The 23,492-nt window shown below is 39.6% G+C and overlaps 1 protein-coding gene across 1 annotated transcript in view; it reads right to left on the reverse strand.

The window, feature by feature from the left end:
- The window catches only part of rngtt (RNA guanylyltransferase and 5'-phosphatase), a 48,441-nt gene that overhangs the window by 24,298 nt on the left and 651 nt on the right, over window positions 1-23,492 (reverse strand). Inside the window, exons 2-11 of the mRNA XM_085937457.1 lie at window positions 22,848-22,957; window positions 22,665-22,768; window positions 20,821-20,909; window positions 19,763-19,838; window positions 16,789-17,035; window positions 16,517-16,626; window positions 15,947-16,048; window positions 10,871-11,006; window positions 9,286-9,357; window positions 4,464-4,628 (exon numbers count right to left, since the gene is read on the reverse strand). Of these exons, the coding sequence (XP_085793583.1) occupies window positions 4,464-4,628; window positions 9,286-9,357; window positions 10,871-11,006; window positions 15,947-16,048; window positions 16,517-16,626; window positions 16,789-17,035; window positions 19,763-19,838; window positions 20,821-20,909; window positions 22,665-22,768; window positions 22,848-22,957 (1,211 nt within the window). The remainder of the gene's footprint in view (window positions 1-4,463; window positions 4,629-9,285; window positions 9,358-10,870; window positions 11,007-15,946; window positions 16,049-16,516; window positions 16,627-16,788; window positions 17,036-19,762; window positions 19,839-20,820; window positions 20,910-22,664; window positions 22,769-22,847; window positions 22,958-23,492) is intronic.

Below are 23,492 nucleotides of genomic sequence, written 5' to 3' on the forward strand. Positions count from 1 at the left end.
TTGATGTCTTTTGGCGAATACAAATCACCAGATTTGGCAGGAGAAAAAGAAGATTTGGACTCACGTGTGAAAAAATAATGAGTCGACACAGAAGGTGTCAAAAGCTTCCATGTGTCACGATTGTGTTCGCAAGAAGAAATTTATCAGGCAATTAGCATCTCTGGTGCTATTTTTTAATTTAAGATTCCTTTCAATACAGAACAAGGGTCATTTGATAATCAAAGGTTTTGAAGGAGTAGTTATTCCCATTTAATTAATCGTGATATATGAACAGGTTATTGAAGACAAATTAACATTGCAATTTATGGATAAGTTCCTAAAGCCAAATTTTGTCTTTATTAAAATCAAATACACCATCATTCTTTTTTTAATTTGTTATTAAAAACAGATAATATTACAAAGAACCTCTGGGTGAATTTGCTGTATAACTACAATCACCAGTCATTTTAAAATGAAAAAAGGGCACAGAGGTTGCTCAGTCCCCTTATGAGCAATATGAAAACAACTTAATACAGCCAGATAAAATCAAGACTTAATATTCAATTTTAAAAAAAAAAGGCATACTTGTGCAGCAGACAGCTACCAAACATCACATTAATCATCGTTTTGAAGAATTTTGGAATATTTGCCAAACAGCTGCTTATTGTGAAGTCAGCCTACGTTTCACTTCTGCAACAAATTTGTGTTTATTTTTCTACAAATTGGTCAGCGGGGGGGTCCTTATTACATGGGCATGAACTGTGTACATAAAATCCCATAATGGTCATTGTATTACTTTACTTGCAACAGATGGCATGTGAGTGATGCCGCTAGCACAACTAGACAATAAACTTGGGACAATCAAAATCTTTGCCAAGGCTACAGTTCAGGAAGCAAGTACAACCGAGACCAGATGGTGAGTATTACACAATTAACAGCAACAAACAGACATAAAAAGATTTGACAAACTATCCAAAGAAAAAAAAAACATTTTTAACCTATAATGAATGCCCTCTTTTTTTATAGAAAGGTATCTACTTAGCTCCCAATTGCTTTTTCTATTATTTTGCCAGTCTAACTTTCATTTTCTGCGCAGCAATTCACTTGACAATTCTATTCAAACCCCAAAAATATATCACATCTGTGCAAATGTGGCAATACTGTATACCAAAAGTGTCTGTCAGATAATTGGGTGAGCGGAAGAAGCAAAAGGAATAAATGGGAGTCATTTGGAAGGGAAATGAGGACTTGAAGTGTCCATCCATGAAACACATCAACCTAGCAACAAAGGCCAGCACACAACTCTCAATTGCCTCCCCCCCCCACCCCCCCCCCCACCCCCCCAACAGGAATCTGCCGTAAATATATCATAAAGTGGAGGATTGTGCTACTATGAATGAGAACCAAAGACCAGCTCCCCCGACATTAACATCCCATATAACGGAGATATGGCTGTATGGCAACCAGATGGCCACTGATAAACACAAAAGAGTTTAAAAAGCTCCAGTGATCAACATCCTAAAAGGGTGGGAGGGATGCGACCCCCCTCATATTATAATACAGATAACAAAACCATTCAGAGGTACAAGTCAAAATGGTCAAAAGGTTTCAAAATCAGTCTTGGCACAGCAAGAGACGCTTGTACAATCTCATCCTGTCCACAAATCCTCAGTATTAGCAGAAATGCAGGACCAAAGTTTCCAATCGATCTCAGCTCCAGCAGAACATCAAATAAATTGCGCTCTGACCTTCCCAAGACCTGATGTTAGACCACAAGTACTACTTTGAAAATGGCTCAAATGTGTTTGAGAGGGTTAAAGCTGTATTCTGACTTTCCCCAAAGGCACAGCCCGACTGAGACCTAGAATGGGAATAATATTTATTCGACAAAAACCATGAACAAGATAAAAGAAGGAAATACAGCAGACAAACCCTAATTGCTTTCTGAAGAAGAATCTGAAATTATGACAGCACACATCTTTTTATAAATAATTCAAATGAAGCAGGTGAAGGCAACAGTGCCGTAAATCAAATCTATTGCCTGCTGAATTTTGCCTCCGGTTTGTCGGGCTGCTATTGTCTCTTGCTGACGCTTATGGCTCTCTTTGGAAATTAGAATTTAAACATTATGCCAATATAATCACACCTCCCACTTCACTAGATGTATTCATCACTGACATGACACAGAGTCAAGAGCTACTAATGAAAAGTACACTTTAAGCCAACGACTTTTTCAAAATTCTTGACAGAAATGTAATGACATGCCTTTGAGTTTATTATTATTGACACCATAATTAGGTGTTGTACAAGAATTACTCTGCTCCATTGTTGGAAATTGCTCTCCTTGCCTGAACCCTTGAGAAGAATGATATATCTTTCCAACAAATTTGAGTAGCAACACAGCCTCAAGTGCCAGCTGGCTTAGAATCTGCTTTCATCTCTTGGTCGCAAAGACCAACAATTTTATCCTACCATCAAACACAACTAACTCACCTTTTGTGGACCCTGGTGGGTTTTAGCTATTTTCTCCCCAGAAATAATCCTCGAGGGTAATACAACTATACAGCATCAACTCCAAAGAGAGATGAAAACCTATTTTGTTTACTTTTCTTATCTTTTCTCTCCCCGTGGTGTATTTATTTCAAACTAAATTGCCCTCTGTTGTCTGCCCATTTTTTATGTAGCACCAATTGCATTTAAAACATTACACAAGGTTACCTTGATTACCTTGACAAGGTGAAAAGATTAACTCACGGATTTTCTCTGTTCCTTGCTGAGGATAAAGAATATATGACTGTGAGTACTTACATGGAATGTCCAAATGTGCTGCTGCACTATTTGTGATCATGTATAAATTGGTCAAAGGAATATTATATACGTGCTTCTCTTCTTATTATTTGTTATTATTAACACTAATCGAGCAGACTAAAGGCTAAGATATGTGATTATTTTAAAAAAACAACGTGAAATTCTCCTAGTTATATTAGTTTGACAAAAAAAATCAACTGGGAGTGATTTTAAACAGCTTGAAGCCTTTCTTTATAAGAATTCTTGACTAGAATTATCAACAAAGCACTTCTTGTGAGTTGAGTTCACTGCCACCATATATAGTGCCTGTGTCTCAAATCTTGCAAGTCAAAGAAAAAGAGGATTTAAGTACCGTAATTTTCGGACTATAAGTCTCGTTTTTTTTCTTAGTTTGGGTGGGGGGGGCGACTTATACTGAGGAGCGACTTATATGTGAATTTTTTTCACAAATTTTCAAAATTCAAAAAAAAAAAAGAAAAAAAGAAAAAAGGGAACCCGCGATAAACGAACCGCGATGTAGCAAGGAATTGCTGTAATTTGAATTTCAAGTGACATGCATGAAATTCAGCAGCATTATTAGCGGCTTTGTTTGTAAGTGACACGGAGGACGAAGAGTCTGAAGGATTTAATGATTTGGAGTGACACGGAAGGTTTGAAAAACTATTATGGCTTTTACGCACGCCCGGTCCTTCTCGATGGGAGCTCTCTTTCACCTCTGTGGATGGAAGTCGGGGGCCGACACTCGGCCGGGTGGCTGTCTGGGGACGGTGAATGGGGCTCGGACATGGCTTTTACGCACGCTCGGTCATACTCTACGGAGCTTTCTTTCACCTCCGTGGATGGAAGTCGGGGGCCGGCGCTCGGCCAGGTGGCTGTCCGGGGACGGTGGATGGGGCTCGGACATGGCTTTTACGCACATCCAGTCCTATTCTACGGAGCTCTCTTCCACCTCCGTGGCTGGAAGTTCAGTAGTTGTTGCCTTGTTGAACTCTTGTTTTGTTAAATAAAGACCCGTTTACCAAACCCACGTCTTTCCTGGTACTTTGTTAACGCTACAATATAGTTATATACTAGATCTGTGGAATAACGACGAGGCTGACGTCAGGGCGCACGCGCGGCTTTGTTGACAAAGGACGAGGAATTTGATCGATGGATTTAATGATTTGGAGTGACACAGATGGTTTGATAATATTGTTGTAATATGATAGTTATTTGAAATATACTTTATATATCGTTATATGGGTCTGTGGAATAATTAGAAATGCAAATCACGACGAGTCCGACGGTGCGCGTACGCGGCATTGTTTACATAAAGGACGATCGATTGATTTAATGAATTGGAGTGACACAGATGGTTTTGTAAACGTGTTATTTATGTAATAGTTATTATAATAACTCTGAATGTTACGTCAGGCCCGTTCTCAGCTCTTCGTTTGTGTTTATGTCACATTAGCATACCTATCGTTTAGCCTGTTGTTGCTCGTTCATGTCTGTTCTTGGTGTTGGATTTGGACAAATAAATATGCCCCAAAAGTGCGATTTATACTCCGGGGCGACTTATATATGTTGTTTTTTCACTTTGTTGTGGATTTTATGGCTGGTGCGACTTATACTCCGAAGCGATTTATAGTCCAAAAATTAGGGTATGTAGTCAAAAAAAATCCTGGATTATTTACCTTGCGTGATGCCTGAATGTCGAAGAACGGCTTATTTCGGACACTGAAGGGCTCCCTCGTTTTGTCAATCTGGCCAGTCTTCATCTTTTCCATCCGTGGAGTAATGATCTCTTTTTGGATGCATAGCAACCGGATATTGAAATCACACTGACCCACGCTTTGTCCCTGAAACATACATAGATAATTTCAATCTCAAATGGAAATAAAAAGGGAAAAAAACATGCAGGGTCACATCAAATTAAGAATGTGAACATCTTGACAAAGTATGTCAAAGACGAAAACGAATTAGCAGCTGAATCAATATTGAAATTCTTGACTTTAACTTGACATTAAATACATGTCTTAAACATACCCCCCCAAAAAAACAGTGCGTTGGACAAAAGTATTGGCTACAGATGGCGATCCTAAATTGCATTTGTTAACAACATTTTTGCACCTCCCTTGAACCAGATCATTGTCATTCCATCTAAATATGCTCCTGTCCTGCTGCTGTAAATAATTTAGAGTTGTTTCAATATGCAGCTGCCAATCCAGCAATAGCCACAAAACCGCATTACATCTTCTCTTCATTCCTTCATGCAGAATTTAAATTTAACAGATGCACTACACTTCCTGACAAGGTCCTAGTGAGTGACATCATATTTTTTCGTTCCTCCATCCCATAAAGTGAAGCATTTCTTACATGTGCATCTTTGCAGTTTGACTTTTTGACAATCACCAACTGAATAAACTCATTTTGTGTTGCACTTCCTATTAAGTAACTATCTGCACTCGACCATTTACGAGGAACTTGGCTCAATATCTTGCCCATCTATATCAAGGCACAGAGAGCAGAACAGTAGAGTGTTGCTTGTATTAGTATTCTGCTTGGTACCTGCATAAAAGGTCACTACTCAAGAGCTTTTGAGGTCATAATTGGAGACGGAAGAAGAAAAGCGATGTTTGTTGAAGGTGCAAGCAGAGGTGGGTGGCCAATAATCATTTAGAATTAGATGTTATAATTCGATGGGTTGTCTGGTGTGCCAAACTCATGTTTACAAAAAAAAACTGATGGCTGCTTTGATTCCACTAGAAAATTAATTAATTTCCACAGCAAATTACAATTCATCAAATGTATGTATGACAATGTGTGGCATGTTATTTGGGATGTCGATAAAAACGGAAACACAGAGGAAAAGCTGGTTGGGTGTCCCACACATCACCATCTGTCAGCAGTGTCATAAGGACAGTGCAAGTTGTAAGTGTGGTTGAGTCAAGGCGCCTGAGCTACACACAAAATGTAGCAGACTGGTCTTCAAATATTGCAGAGATTAAAGATTGCTAGTTTAAATAATTGATCATTGCAATCTTGAGATAGAAGACTTTAATTCAATGAACAAAGTAAGCAAGGTTCTGCGAGACATAAGAATGACCCAAATCACAATAAAATCCGGTCCATCAAATCCGCTTTAAATTTGCAACATTTAAAAACAAAATAGATTACTTTGAATGCAACAGTAATACATTGAAATGCACCATCAACATCCACAATCATCACAACAAAACCTTACGGTACAGAATGTGAACAACACCAATAAGAACAACACTACCACCAGTATTCATACATTTCAGCATTACGTAACTTCCATTAAGGTTGAAGTCAGCGCAAACCTACATCAAGCCATCAAAAGTGTGTGTGTGTGCGCATATATGCATGTATATGTGTGTGTGTGTGTGTGCGTGTGTGTGTGTGTGTGCGTGTGTATGTGTGTGCGTGTGTATGTGTGTATGTATGTATGTATGTATGTATGTATGTATGTATGTATGTATGCGCATGTATGTATGTATGTATGTATGTGTGTGTGTGTGTGTGTGTGTGTGTGTGTGTGTGTGTGTGTGTGTGTGTGTGGGTGTGTGTGTATATATGTATATAAGATAAGAAATTTTTTGTGTCTGAAGTCTATGTTCTACCATAGAGACGTTACACTAAAGTCAGCAACACCGCAATAATACACCATCAATAATAGATGAATTTACCTTAATATGGTTTTGGATTTTTTTTACAAGAGTATACAAGAGTTGCTTTAATTAAGGTTTAGGTTACATTTAGAAAACTACAACTCCGGAATCAATGCTATTTTATATTTACTGACTCATGACTATTTTGAAACCAACAAAAATGTTAAAATTTTAAACAATGCATAAATTCCACTGAATGACGACTACCGTAATTTTCGGACTATAAGTCGCGTTTTTTTTCATAGTTTGGGTGGGGGGGCCACTTATACTCAGGAGCGACTTATATGTGTATTTTTTTCAAAAAAATTTACTTGATCATTAACACATTACTTACTAGTACAGTTGATCACCTCATATTATTTTTAATACACTGAAAAAACGAATAAAGCAATTCACACTTTAAAGCACAATATTCAAGTTCATGAAACAAATAAACAAAACAAAAAAAAACAACTGAAAAAGAAATATAGTTATTTTCAAACTAAACTGAAGGAGTGTGATTTAAATTTCACCATTGGCCATGACGCAACAACTGGGAGGGGAAAGCGCTGTTTTTTTTTAGTTTTTAAAAAGCACAGGTCTGGTGAAGAGAATTTAGTGTGGTGATGTAAAAAAAAAAAAAAAAAAAAACCAGTAGGGGCAGCAATGCAATTTAGGATGCAAGCTCTGCTTGTGATGGACAGCATGCGAGCACACATCACGCCAGACATGCAAATCACGAGTCCGACGGCGCGCGTACCCGGCATTGTTTACACGATCGATGATCGATGTATTTTATGATTTGGAGTGACAGATGGTTTGGTAATATTGTTGCTATATGATAGTTATTTGAAATATACTTTATATATCGTTATATGGGTCTGTGGAATAATTAGACATGCAAATCACGAGTCCGACGCCACGCGTACGCGGCATTGTTTACACGATCGATGATCGATGTATTTTATGATTTGGAGTGACAGATGGTTTGGTAATATTGTTGCTATATGATAGTTATTTGAAATATACTTTATATATCGTTATATGGGTCTGTGGAATAATTAGACATGCAAATCACGAGTCCGACGGCGCGCGTACGCGGCATTGTTTACACGATCGATGATCGATGTATTTTATGATTTGGAGTGACACAGATGGTTCGATAAACGTGTTATTTATGTAATAATCATTTGAATAACTCTGAATGTTACGTTAGGCCCGTTCTCAGCCTCTCGTTTGTGTATGTCACGTTAGCATACCGTATCGTTTAGCCTGTTGTTGCTGGTTCGTGTCTGTTTTTGGTGTTGGATTTTGACAAATACATTTGCCCCAAAAGTGCGACTTATTCTCCGGAGCGACTTATATATGTTTTTTTTCACGTTATTGTGCATTTTATGGGTGGTGCGACTTGTACTATGGAGCGACTAATAGTCCGAAAATTACGGTACATTTATTGTGTGGGGGAAATATCACAGGTGAAGTATATCAGCAATTCCAGCAAGATGAAACAACATTTATTTCTACTGAAATGTAGGAGGAAATCAAAACAATCCTAAGGTAGCGTGAGAGCACGCACTCACAATTATACAATAATCAAAAGAATCCCAGAGCTCTGGCAGGCCTGGCGTTGCAAACGACTTGAGTTTTACATTACGCCACGGACCAAGCAGGTGGTATTAATGTTCCTTTGAATACACTTAGAATGAGGTCTCAGCGCCAAGGGGCACCCTGCTGCAGGTAATGAAGAAGGCTAATAATGGCAAACTCAGATCAATAACAACAGTGCTCTAGCGCCAGCTTGGTGCAGTCATGTGGAGCTACTAACTGCTGCCAAACATCCTACAAAAAACATTGCCGTCAGAGCGGTGTCTTCATTGAGCCACTTGCTGAGGTGATCGATGGCCAGATGGGAGCAGTGGACAGAAATAACGGTCAAAGCTACCTTCTCCACTTTCTGTTCCTTTTGGGTAATTTTGAGGGTTTCTAAGTGGAAAGGAGCCGTAGCTTGGTTAAGGTTAATAATTGTAAGCTCATTTGTTTCAGTGCCTGCCTGACTGCTGTTAGCAGAATACAGATCAGCCTGGTAGATGAATTCATTTACAGCTAGGGAGGTGTGTTTTCAGCCCCGTAATGTTCTCAGGAGGGAATAGCCAGTGACAAATATAGTAGGAGCAAACTAATGGCTGCATGATCATAGGTTTCAATTAGTATTTGACTAGTTGAAGTAATGAACTTAAAGCTGCAAAGTCAAATGCCTAGACTCAAAAATTGACAATGGCTCGACAGGGATGTAAAGTCTGAGTGCGTGTGTGTGTGTGTGTGTGTGTGTGTGTGTGTGTGTGTGTGTGTGTGCGTGCGTGCGTGCGTGCGTGCGTGCGTGCGTGTGTGGGCGGGGGTGACAAGGTACGGAGTTGAGACCCAGCAGGTAGACTGTAGACTGCTTCAAATAATGCAGAGCTCATTCGAATGAACAGCTCTGCCCTGAGCGGCTAAGAACTCAAACAGATTGCTTCATTTCCTGCGTTAGGACACCAGCATATAGCACTCTTACATCATTTGTGAATTCTATACACCATAAAAAAATACAAATTGTTTTATCTGTGTGTCGACGGCACTGACACAAAATATTCCAAGACGAGATAGCTGAGTAAGTAAATGCCACATTGTTGACATTTCCTTCACTGATGTCACTGCATCTTTAATTGGCCAACTGTGTGAAGCTGTGGCAAGATCGAGCCTCTCTTCTATGTCTTGTTATGGCTTTAATGCAGCTATTTTGTGGGATCTCAGCATAAAAATGGCTTTTGTCAAAGAAAAGATGAGGGATCCTTATTAGACTACTCACGTTGAATTTGATGATGTCATATATCAGATAGCGAGGGACGGGCTGACCATTCACTTTGTCAATGATCATCTCCTGCAAAGAAAAGACAAAATAGTTGGCGCATGTGCTTGGGGTGATGTCAGACCAAAGAGGGATATGAGGCGGAAATAGCGCAAAGTATCAATTATGCAAAGCTCTGAGCAGACAGACGTGTGTGTGTTCAAAACTCTTTCACAACAGTGTGATGACCACCAAGGAGGGATTTGCAGGAATTGCAGACTTTGCCAGGACGTGTTCAGAGCTCATGAAATATTAATGCTTCCAACTTTTTTTCTCCTGAAGATGCTGACTTCAATGAAAAAAAGGTAGCAGGCTTGCCATGGCTGACAAAAACTGAGCCTCACATGAATAATCTCATAGCACATATCCAGGATTAATGTGTTTGTTTGTGCTTTTAAATCAGACAATATATTTCGGTGAAAAAAGTGACAAGATAGGGCATGCAGCGGTCCGGCAAAGGACAAATTAAGTTCTTTGAAAATATATTATATATATCGTTGGAGGAAAGCACACTGCACAGATAAGACTATTCGATTAAATTCTCTCAGTAGAACTCTGGCTCAGAGGTGTGTCAATACTTTCCCAATATGTGTCGGTGTCCGCTTCTTCAGATGTGATTAGAAATGTAAAGCGCGATCTGTAATATCCATCCCTCTAGTTAATAACATTGTGCGTCTCATTTGACAGCGGACAGGGAAATGAATGGGATATGTGTTTTGTGACGTGATTTGTGGGTGTGGCTGGCAAAGTGTAAAATGATGCAATTGCGAGAAGACATCTGGCTCAATGAAGCATCGCAATGGATAAATACGTTAGAGTGACCAATGGAACCTGCCATTATGTTGCCATCCAGTTATGAAATTGGAGTACGGTTGGTAAAGAGACAAAAACAGAGAGTAAACAAAGACTAATGCCTGCAGGGGGAAGACGAAACCTATCAGAGAAAGCAGCAGGACTTGAACATTGCTCACAATAAATAGGAAAAACACATCCTCTCTCCTGGAACAAAGAGCCAGAAGCATAAACAGATACAAATACACAAGAGTAAAACGGTTCTTATAGCAATCTCAACACACAACCACACCTGGGCTTAAGGGGACACGACAAAAATGTAGAAATGTGAAAAGATAAATGCCAATGACGCCGTTTCAAGAGTTAAATAAATGTACCACCGACAGAGCCCCAAGTGCTCCATCATCAAGCCAAAGCACCAATTATCAACCGTTAATTGATGACTCGATTAGTCAAAAATTCGTTTCCTACTAAAGCTTGGTATCGTAGGGTGAGGTCACACCTCGTAGATTTCACTGCCGAGCATCACATCACAACAACATCGAGCACGAAAGAAGAAGAAATCAGTAGCAGAAAAACTGTCAAATCTTCCATTAGACAAATCTTCCAGGGACAGGATGGTAAGGTTATGAAGGTTAGTGATGCTGTTCCAGTCCACACACACAGACTGATCGAATTTTCTGAAGCACCAATGACATTGTGTGGAATACAATTGTGACAAAGAATAGCAAATATGATGAAAAAGAAAACTTACCCCATCCAAAAGAGTATTTGCAAGATGGACACGTGGATTTTTCCAGAAAGGAAACTCTAAATTGGCTATGTGGAAGACTGTATTGTCTCTGTCAATCATGAAAACTTCCTCTTTTCCGTTGATCACCATCATGTACCTGTTGGGAGGAGATTGGATTGTGAGTACCGTATTTTTCGGACGACAAGTCGCAGTTTTTTTCATAGTTTGGCCGGGGATGCGACTTATAATCAGGAGCGACATATATGAAATTATTAACACATTATTACTTGATCATTAACACATTACTTACTTACTATAGTATAGTTGATCATTTCACATGTTGTGTTCACTTTAAACCGCATGAGGGCGCAGGAGGCCTGTAGAATAATTGGAGTCGCCACTGACAATGAGTCTGACCTCAGCGCCGCCTGTACTTCATGGATTTAATGATTTTAAGTGACACGAATGGTTTGATAAACGTGTTATTTATGTTATAGTTATTTGAATAACTGTTAATATGTTACATCAGGCACGTGCTCAGTTCCTCATTTGTTTATGTAACGCTAGCATACCGTATCGTTTAGCCTGTTGTTGCCTATTTATGTCTGTTCTTGGTGTTGGATTTTGTCAAATAATGTCCCCCCAAAAATGCGACTTGTACTCCAGTGCAACTTATATGTATGTTTTTCTTCTTTATTATGCATTTTATGGCTGGTGCGATTTATAGTCCGGAAAATACGATACTTGCATGGATGGGATAAGCATGATATTCTCTAAAAATATTTCCAAATGTTGCATTGTTTGTGGATGCTTAAGCAATTCAATTAAGGATTAAGTGCCAGTTTGGAGGATAACAAGGGCTTTAATTTGGGAAAATCTCAATTAAGACATTAAGACTTTGCTGACATGCTGATCTGCAACACAGCAAAAGGAGAATTACTGTATTAAGACATTACAGACTTTCCAACACGGCCTCAAGATGGGGACTTAAATAGGATCCCAAAATTTGTTCAGAATATTTAAAATTCAGCCACACAGCAGAAATAAGTACACGTGTATAATAACTTTTCAAAACTGAAACCTCTGCATAGAGCAAAATTTAATTTATTAAGGGACCCTGAAAACATATCAGGCTAACAAATCAAAATCAACAGAAACTTCAAGGAAAAGACTCTGAGATGCAAACAGCAGCATTTAATTTTGACGCACAGCTTTTCTGATGCATAAATAAGTACATAGTGTCGCAATAATGACTTTTCCTTGTCAATTTACCTCAGATTTGAATAGCCTGTAAAGTATTTTGAGCGAAGTCGATGCGGGAAAGAATACAGTCACGGTGAACCTGACTTGACTTTAAAATGTCTCTGAAATGTTAAATAATATGGTGGCTTCATTGCACACCTCTTAAAAATTCCATTAGTATTCCAAGCCGGGCTCCTGCTCTTTAACAAAAGCAAATCCCAAGCAGTAATAAAGCAGGATTAGCCATAAAGCATAACAAGCAACCATGATGCAACATTTTTTTCAAAGGTTAAGTAGCATAACCAATGCACTCCAAAATAGAGACTAATTATTTGCTTCTTAAAAATTTGAGGGGATTTGTGACATGAACATTGGAAAGGGGGCTATTTAAGATATTTACATTCAACAGAGAAAACAGGATGTCAAAATGCGCTCCCTTCGGGAAAACAAGGTCACAAAACAAAGATAGATTTAAAATTACATCCCTGGTGATGATATGTATCTTTCGTACCTGCTGTGCCTCCCTATCGTTTCCACAAAAAGGATTAGATGTGATAAATATCAATACCAGATGGTTCAAAGAGAGGAAACCTGACAAGCCGCCAAGGATGAGCCCGGCATCAAATACCAAACAGATGATCATTTAATCATGCTTTGACTGATGTATGAGTCTTATTTTCATTAATGAGGTAACAAAAATTGCGTACTTGTGTCAATACGGGGTGGGGGGGGGTATTCTGAAGGCTCTATACTTCTGCTTGGCACCACTGCAAAACATTACAGATTGTTTCTCTATAGACCCAAGAGGTGGAGAGTTATTATTGTAATAGAAAGTGCTGGAGTTGAAAAGCCCCTCAAATAAATTTAACATGCATAATGGAGACTTTCACATTTTTGTCAATAATCCCAAGGATGAAGGATTATAGCCTTTATAAGGAGTATTACACTCTATTTTTGCCTCCTTGAAATTAGATTATTTTAGGGGGAGGTCGTCTTTCATGCGAATGAATCAACTATTTATATCCAAGTAATTAAAAAGCCAATTTGTGGAAATCTGTGTTGATATGACAATCAAAGTCCTTGAATTCTTTAATTTTCAGTTTTTCTAATTTTCTTCTGGAAACAGCAGAGAGAAACAAAAAACGTGGGAGGGTAAAGAAACAATAGTGTCTTGGGAGCCAGATATATATATAGTTGCACTTTTAAGAAAAAGGTGCTTGAGGTGGGAGTAGAAACACGATCAAAACATTCAAAAGATAAAAACACGATGCAGAGTTGCAGACTGTGCTCAGGAGGAGGGGGGCAAGTTTGAAAAGTTCTGACAAATAATGATGCACGCCGACACAGAGGCGCTCGAGTGCAACAAATTCTTAAAAAGGACCAGTCTGAGTATCAAACAGAGACTCTCTAGTATCTGCTACAAAGGCAAACATAGTATATGCAGTCAGTAGAAGCCTTTTCTCTGTTGTCTAATTGGGCCAGTTAGTCATGTTCAGAGGAACATCGAGGGGAGACCATTAATGCCTTGTGGTCCTCTTCATTACGCTTTCACCTTACTCACATCAATCTATCTACAGAATGTTAGTAACATCTGACAATGTATGATATGACCACTCGTGAAAATATTCTTCGTAATAAGACCCGATTTGGTGTCCCTCCCTCTTCAATCTTCAAGCCTCGATCCCATTGCACTTGAGCCCTAATGAGCCGCCGACTACCATAGTGTCATCTTACCATTGTCAAGTCCTGTGGCACAGCTGACAGATGAGCATGGGGTGGGGGGCTGAGATCTAAGAGCTTTGCTCATCATTACCAGTGCAGCGACGTGCAAGGCTGCTCTCTTATGTCAGATTTTCACAAAGTGGTTGGAAATAGATAAACTGTGACATCATACAAATATTGGAGATCCTGTCCAGTCATTTATTTAGACCAGTAACCTTCACTTATGACAAATATACAGTAAACTCCAACCAAAAAAGTTGTGCTGCAACAAATATTTGAGGCGGCTCATATTTATGCAACCAGGTTATCTACACTTTTTATTTTTATCTTACCCCTAAAAATATTTCACTCTATTTTTTCAATGGAGTTGCACAGGTTATGTCACATTAAAGGCACAAAAGTTTTGACACAATTTATCTTGGCCTCATTTTTTGTATGTCACAAAAACCTACCGGGGTGTGAAGAATTTTTATATAACTATGTGCAACTGCTAAGTGTTGACTCTTTTTGTATTCAGCCTGTTAGGCTGCTCTCTGATTAATTGAGATATTCTTGTTTTAGTTTTTGAGGATGCCGGAGGAAAATCAGGTCACAGAGGAGGAACACAGAATAATTTGTGGAGACTTTTAAAAGCCAAAACTTTCATTTACTGACACTTGTAGCTAGCAGTCTCACTCATAGCTATTCTGTCTCTCTTCCTGGAAATTAAAGCACCAATACAATTCTGAAATCGACTGAGGTCATGAAAAATTCTCAAGCAGCCAGCACATTTCACCTGCAAGACAGAATATCTATTGTACTAAAAAAAAAAACTTTCTGTGCACTTACAACAGAGACATAAAACCAGAACAAAACCAAATTTACTTACTGTTTTTTCCGGACTATAAGGCGCACCTAAAAACCTAAAATGTTCTCGAAAGCCGACAGTGCGCCTCATAGTCCGGTGCGCCTTAAATAGGGATCAATTTATGAATTTGTTGATCCATACTGGTTGTACAAAGTGCTCTGCCAAAATTTTCAGTACATTTTAGAACGACTCATAAATTACAAGGTCGCATCGCTTACCAGCATTACGGCAACCGTGGTCAGGGGGCGTCACTGAATAGCTGTTGTACCCGTGAGGCTATTTCATTTCAAAATAGGCTGCTCCGTTAATGTTTCGAGTAAATTTACGGATCAATATGGAAGGGAAACATAGGTAAGTAGTACCAAGGTGTTAGATCGAACTTTAGTCAGTTCCGATCATTTTATAAGCCGTCGTTTGAGAAACGCGATTGTTTACACTTTGCTGATGCTCATGGGAGTTTGCGGGTGGCTGTTGCTATAGTGATAGCTGCTATATGCACGAGGCTATTTCATGTCAAAATAGGCTGCTCTGTTAATGTTTCGAGTAAATTTACGGATCGATATGGAAGGGAAACATAGGTAAGCAATACCAAGGTGTTAGATCGAATTTTAGTCCGTTCCGATCATTTTATAAGCCGTCGTTTGAGAAACGCGATTGTTTACACTTTGCTGAGGCTCATGGGAGTTTGCGGGTGGCTGTTGCTATAGTGATAATAGCTGCTATACGCACGAGGCTATTTCATGTCAAAATAGGCTGCTCTGTTAATGTTTCAAGTAAATTTACGGATCGATATGGAAGGGAAACATAGGTAAGCAGTACCAAGGTGTTATATCAAACTTTAATCAGTTCTGATCATTTTTTAGGATCGTTTGAGTAACGCGATTGTTTACAGAGGGCTCATTGGTTATTGGCTAGTGGATGCATACCGCAATCCTAGTCAACCGCAGCTTGTTGCAGTATAGTTTCTATTTTATGCGCCTTATAATCCGGTGCGCCTTATATATGGACAAAGTTTTCAAATGGGCCGTTCATTGAAGGTGCGCCTTATAATCCGGTGCGCCTTTTGGTCCGGAAAATACGGTAGTTACGTGACAGTAAACAAGACATTTGTTTCTTGCCATTCATTACCAGACACCCCAGCAACCATGGTTAGCTAAATGAAGCATTAAAATATTTTGGTACACCCTCTCTGCAAGCAAATATTAATTTATGGTTTGAGGTAAGACTTCATCAGCTCAAAATGGGATATTTCCAAAATCAAGCAATTTTATATTGTCAAGACTCACCGGGTTCCGTCAGCTTTCCAGCTAACTTTGTAGGGACGCTGCTTGAGGAAACAAAGGTTTTGTCGATCCATTGACACAGGCTGAGCACCAGGAAAACCAGACCTGCAAGCAAAAGGAACACATTGTGTCAGTCATGTTTTATTTGAGGCCACTGGCAGCAGATGTCAAGAAAATAATGGGTGAAGAGAACAAAGAATCTTCTTTGTTTATGCTAATGTTTATGGCTGACATAAACACTAAATGTGTAACTTTATTTTCACAGTAGTTTAATAACATCCATACAGGTAAAATAACATTGAAGAGAGCAGAAACCTGGAGAGAATGTTGACTGTCCTTTCTGTCTCAGCCATTTCATTAAAAAGCTGCACCTGCATTTTTGTCATAAGGAAAATCTATTCCTGACTCTCTCGCCTGTTTCAAAGTGTCAGGATCAGTGGGGGAAAAAAATGGTGACTGAAAAGAAATGAGACTCTCACAATACACCCACATACAGTGTGCAAACGCATGCACACACCTTTTCCCAGGAGGGGCAGCCACGGGAGGAGAACAAAAGAAAAGGACTGTACTTACTTGTTCCACTCGGCCATCTCTTGACACATTCTTTGGATCTCGCCTAGTTTGGGCTGCGTGGTGACCTGTGTGACACTTTTCACCGTGACACCTTCGAGGAATACAGCCCCCTGTGAGGATGGATGAAAGAAATCTGTGTTACACTCGGCGGGAAAAAAAAAAAAAATCACTCCCTCCTACACCGTATGCGAGACATTGTTTTATTGTGCCAAGCAGTTGTTCTTAGTGTCTGGAAAACATCATCAATATAGCTAGTTATTGTATTTTATTACCAGTTTGAGTTTCTCCTTTCTCTTTCCGAGCGTTGACCCGGACGAGCTGGGCCCGGACTCCTGCTTAAGCGCATTGCCGTCGTCATCCACTTCCCCAGCGTCATCCTCAAAGCACCACTCAGGCAGCACTGGGGCGGCAGGCACATCCTCCTCATCGCCATAACGACGGAAAAGCTCTTTGAGGTAGTCACCCTTGTAGATCCCAGGGGCCCGGGCCTGGGCAAAAGCTGCAACGGCTGCTTCCACACTGATAAGAGTAAACGCAGGCGGGATTATCGATTTAGACTCGCACACTGACCAGATGATGCACAATGCACAAGAGCTGTATTGTATATTTGAACTTCACGAGTTTACTATTCAGTCTTGATTGACATTATAAAACATGTATATGTGTAACATTTGAGGCCGAAGCAACATGGGCAAGAAATGTGAATAAATGAATTTGATGGATGACTTTGTAAATTATACTATTTGGTAATACTTGGCGGCTACAAATGGAGGGGTGGAGAAATCAGCCTGCAAGAAGTTTATCTGATAGTCACATCTATCTGTCAACACACAGGATGAGCCTAATGCTTTGGGAATATTCATTACACAGGAAATAGTGGGTGGTGGGAGGGTTTAATCGGCCTACATGTTCTACAGCAGCATTCTTGTCCTCTCAGTCGACCTGCCCCACCTCTGTCTAAAGACCCCCCTGCCTCCTCCATCCCACCCACCACGATGTAAGGCATAAAAATTATTTGGCATGACAGCAATAAGCTCTGCTAACAGGCCTGCTTGCCGGTGTCTGCATTGATTGATAGTGACGTTTTAGTCTCATCGGACATACGGTAACAATTGAAAGAGGAGAACTGGTTGATGAAAGAGAATTGGAAAACACTGTATGCTTGTCACGGAAGACCTTTTGCAACCAGATTGTGAGTGGAACCAATCGTACATTCAAATTTACCAAAACACAATAGTTAAACACATGGCAAACATATTAGAACACTGTGACATATTACATGTATAGAATACATAGAAAATACTGTAAGAATTGTTGTGTCTTTCTGGTTGATGCTTTCAAGGGGCGGGGCTTGGTGGGAGGCATATACCGTAATTTTCGGACTATAAATCGCGTTTTTTTTCATAGTTTGGGTGGGGGGGGGCGACTTATACTCAGGAGCGACTTATATGTGAATTTTTTCACAAATTTTCAAAATTAAAAAATCCGCAATGTAGTGAAACCGCGATAAACGAACCGTGATGTAGCAAGGGATTACTGTAATTTGAACTGCAAGTGATGTCACCCGCGCCACGCGGCGATTGTTTACATAAAGGACAAAGGATTCGATCACGGGATGACGAAGATGACGAAGGGCCCCACGTTTGAAGGATTTAATGATTTGGAGTGACACAAGGTTTGAAAAACGTATTTATGTGATAGTTATTTGATATATTTTATTTCGTGTAGCAACTTGTATATGTTTTTATCGTTACAGTTCAGTACTTGTTGGCTCGTTGAACTCTTGTTAAATAAAGAGCCGTTTACCAAACCCACGTCTTTCCTGGTACTTTGTTAGCGCTACAATATAGTTATATACTAGATCTGTTGTTTACAAAAAGGACAAAGGATTCGATCACGGGATGACGAAGATGACGAAGGGCCCCATGTTTGAAGGATTTAATGATTTGGAGTGACACAAGGTTTGAAAAACGTATTTATGTTATTGTTATTTGATATATTTTATTTCGTGTAGCAACTTGTATATGTTTTTATCGTTACAGTTCAGTAGTTGTTGGCTCGTTGAACTCTTATGTTAAATAAAGAGCCGTTTACCAAACCCATGTCTTTCCTTGTACTTTGTTAACGCTACAATATAGTTATATACGAGATCTGTGCGGTGTGCGCGCGCGGCGTTGTTGACATATAGGACGAGGAATTTGATCGATGGATTTAATGATTAGGAGTGACACAGATGGTATGATGATATTGTTGTTCTATAAACCCACGTCTTTCCTGGTACTTTGTTAACGCTACAATATAGATATATACTAGATCTTTGCGGCGCACGCGCGGCGTTGTTGACATAAAGGACGAGGAATTTGATGGATGGATTTAATGATTTGGAGTGACACACATGGTTTGATAATATTGTTGTTCTATAAACCCACGTCTTTCCTGGTACTTTGTTAACGCTACAATATAGTTATATACTAGATCTCTGCAGCGCACGCGCGGCGTTGTTGACATAAAAGACGAGGAATTTGATCGATGGATTTAATGATTTGGAGTGACACAGATGGTTTGATAATATTGTTGTTATATAAACCCACGTCTTTCCTGGTACTTTGTTAATGCTACAATATAGTTATATACTAGATCTGTGTGGCGCACGCGTGGCGTTGTTGACATAAAGGACGAGGAATTTGATCGATGGATTTAATGATTTGGAGTGACACAGATGGTCTGATAATATTGTTGTAATATGATAGTTATTTGAAATATACTTTATATATCGTTATATGGGTCTATGGAATAATTAGAAATGCAACTTACAACGGGTCCGACGTCAGCATATGCGGCGCATATGCGGCATTGTTTACATAAAGCACGATCGATGGATTTAATGAATTGGAGTGACACAGATGGTTTGATAAACGTGTTATTTATGTAATACTTACTTGAATAACTCGGAATGTTACGTCAGGCCCGTTCTCAGCTCCTTGTTTGTGTATATGTCACGTTAGCATACCGTATCGTTTAGCCTGTTGTTGCTGGTTCATGTCGGTTCTTGGTGTTGGATTTTGACGAAAAAAATTGCCCCAAAAGTGCGACTTATACTCCGGTGCGACTTATATATGTTTTTTTTTTTTTCACTTTATTGTGCATTTTATGGCTGGTGCGACTTATACTCCGGAGCGACTTATAGTTCGAAAAGTACGGTAACATAGGCATCCTAGTGTTCAATAAATGGCCTTTCCCGCTTACCTCCAATCCATCTTCTCCACCAGATAAGCACATATCAAAAAGCCCGTCCGATTGAACCCATGAGTACAGTGGACACCTTTGGAACATCAAGGAAACAGCACAATAATAAAATATGAATGGCTTAATTAACAATGAATGTTCTGGAATAAAGTCATAACAACATTAATTATAGTATTATTAATAAAGCACTTTTAGGATAAAGCAATAAAAGTGTAGCATGACAAAAGAACACTTTTTGTCATCTTGTGCCAATTTGGTGTCAAGGAACTATGTTGAAGAGACCTGAGACTCTTCATTTAGACAAAAGTTGTTCTTTGTTGCCATCTTGTGGCATCTATAGCACGTAAGGGGGGTTGTCTATCACTCAGATTGTTTTAACTGTTTGCAACAGAGAAGTCTAGCTGGTCTTGAAAGCTAAATTGAAGTCCACTGGGAAGGAGGCGGGGTTCAGCAATACATCATTTCTAGCTATATTAAACTTGAAAAACCCTCTTAAACTTACAATATCCCAAAGGACAGTCTTTATACTGCACTCCCTGTGCACAAAAGGTTTGCCCGGCAACGTCGCTCCCTACTTTATATGATAATGAACTGACTCAAGTGCCTAGAGATCACACTTACAAATTGCGCTGTCTGTTCTGGACAGAAAAAAAAGCATAATCACCAGGGAACTAAAGATTGGACACACTCACATACAGCTTATGTTGAAGCAGTTTGTGTACAAGGCACACGGGTTTGTTAAAAACAATCTGGTGGGGTTTAATTTGAAGGTGCTCCAAAAAGGAGGAAGAGAGCCCCCTATTGGCTGAAAGTGAACCTTTCACTGTGTTTATGATCACGTCAGCTCACTGGACAGAAAAATCTCTCCTTATGCACTGGATTGCTTTCCATCACATGCCTTCTTGCTCTGTTGTTGTTTTTTATGTCTGTTTGTCTTCCTGTCTCTGCACAACTCTTGTTCTGTCTGACTACATTTCCAATAAAAATCACTATGTGAACCACACAGGGAGTATTTTAAACTTTGCATTGGCTAAAAGTTCTACCGTCTCAATCCTCACCAATTAGGTCTGTAGAATTCTTCTCTATGAAATGTTCACAGAGTCGGACGAACACAGCAGTCGTCTCTGTAGAAGGACATTCTCCATGTCTGGGGAAAAACGAAGCGGAAAGCGTACAATTCTACAGAATCATGCATTTTCATTACCACATTTTTCATGAGTGTCATATTCATACCTATAGACAATTTGGAATCTTCCGATACTTAACATGCAATGTTTTTGGAATGGGGAAGGAAACATCACCAGGAAAGTCAGAGTGGAGATTCGAACCAAAAACCCTTTATACTGTTAGGCAGACCTGCTAAAGTATTTTCTGCACTATAAGGCGCATCTTCACTGAATTTTTATTTTATAATTAAATTAAAAGGATTAAAAGGCGCATAGAATAGAAGCTACTGCACCAAACTGGGAATGACTAGGATTGCGTTCTGCATCCACTAGATCAGGGGTGGCGAACCAGTCAGAGACTAAGAGAGATTTCAACACCGTCATTGAGACATTTTTTAACAAACTCCCCTTCATTGTATGGCTTTTAGCCCGTGCAATATTCCAAGCTAGTTGATGTGATGCAAGCGTGACAGTCTCTGAGTGCTTCATAATTTTGGCGAAAAATTGTACCTGTTTTTCTGCCTGACTTTTCAAAGTGTCCAATTTGCGCTTGCAAAATTCAGTCCTCTTTGGAAAGTCCTTATCAATATTAGCATGAAGTGAGCTGAAGTGGCACTGAAGATTTGAAGCTTTGAAATGCGCTAATGACGTCTGACATATCAGGCAGAATGGCTTGCAATTGCGTTCAACAAAAAAATATAAACTTTCCCACTCTGTTAAAAACGTCCTGTGTTCATCTTCATATTTTCGTTTAGCTGTGTATTTTCTCCCCACCATTTTGAGAGTGAAATTGACACTATTTGTTTCCTCGAATGGGTTTGCCCATCCCTTTGCGAGATTTCACCTCATGCGCGTTTGACGGAAATACCATATTGAACTCAAGCGAAGCAACACGCAGAAAAAAAAACCAAACACAAATGTTGATATGAACGTAAAAAAGCCGCATGAAACCAGGCAAAGAGCCGCATTTGGCTCGCGGGCCGCGGGTTGGCCACACCTGCACTAGGTGGAGCTGTGCTAAAGAGAATGTCAACCCAGCCAATGAGGTAAAAAAAAAGGTCCAACTCCCATTCCGTATGAAAGTGATATGGTTTGGCTTCTTACTTGGTCCAGCAACCCCACACATTTTTGATGGTCATAAACTTTCTTTACTTTGAAAGAAAAAAGCGAGTGCGTGCGTTGATGCGTAATGCGTTGATTAGCTTGTTAGCTTTGGTTCCGGGTTTGTGTATGTGCGGCCAAACTTGGTGCGCTTCACTGTGATTGCCTCCCAATAGGCTCACCTGTATGTCAAAAAAGCGATGGGATGGATTCTAGCCGATAGAAATTTTTTATTTATTTTTTTTAAATGTCATGCGATCAACCAGTAGTAGCTTACTTCTGTGACGCCCCTGACCATGGTTGCCGTAATGCTGAAAGCGATGCGACCTTGTAATTTACTAGTCGTACTGAAATGTACTGAAACATTTTGGCAGAGTGCTGTGCCAGTATCGATTAACAAATTCATCAATTGATCCGCACTGTGGTCTTATGGAGTAAATTATAAGCTTTTAAGTGCGCCCTATAGTGCGGAAAATACAGTAACCGTTACCTCATTGTACTGTACTCCATTTTCTATAACTGTTGCCCTGATTAGGGCTGCGGAGGAGCTGGACTCTATTCTAGCTGACCCTGAATTGGTCATCAGCCAATCCCAGGTTGCATATAGACAAACAATGCAACAAATCATCACATACCCTTTACACTCTAGCTTAAAGTATTCGATCCCTTCCTTTTCAATGTCGTTGCGGTCGTAGAAGCGATTCGTGTTCGTCAAATCCACAAGCAAACCCATTTTTACCTAAAGTGGGACAAAAAAAAACATTGATTGTTTGTTATGAATATCAGTGACAAAAAGTAGTGATTTAAAGGTTCCTTACATTTAGACTCTTCAAGTAGTTAGACAGCATGCTCGGGTAAAATCGGTTCTCCTCTGCAACTTGGTCATCATATCGGGGACCCAGCATAGTTTTCATAGGCAAGAATTTACCTGGTGAAAACAAATAAAAAGGGGGGCATGGTGGATAACTGGTAAACATGTCTGCACAATCCCTCCAGCCGTAATGTGTGGAGTTTCCATGTTCTCCCTGTGCAACCCTAATGATGACCAGGCCATCTCAATACAAAGTTAAAGTACACACAGAAAACAGAAAATGTTCAAAAATTTATTTTGAAGAATTTATGACATTCGTACAGTTAATTGACGCATAATCATGGACGATTAATTCTATTCCCATTAAATTACATCCAATAGTTGGGGGCTTTTAAGTTTTTTTACGCATAATGTACAGAACGCAACGTAATGCACATTGTGCGCATGCGTGGACTCGGTTTGTTTTGACACGTGAGACGGACAATGCTGCAAGTAGCAATAGCATCTACCCTTACAAAAGGCGTTATCAAAATACCCAAACACAACCAATAACGTTATCAATCAAAATTGATAATATTAGCATCGGGTGGCCAAAATGCTTGGTTTTACCGTGCCTCAGAGCAATCACTCAAAACTCCTGTTTTTCAAACGC

The sequence above is a fragment of the Syngnathus leptorhynchus genome, chromosome 18, assembly GCF_054491065.1.
Source record: "Syngnathus leptorhynchus isolate UIUO chromosome 18, UIUO_Slep, whole genome shotgun sequence".
In the NCBI taxonomy this organism is placed as follows: domain Eukaryota; kingdom Metazoa; phylum Chordata; class Actinopteri; order Syngnathiformes; family Syngnathidae; genus Syngnathus; species Syngnathus leptorhynchus.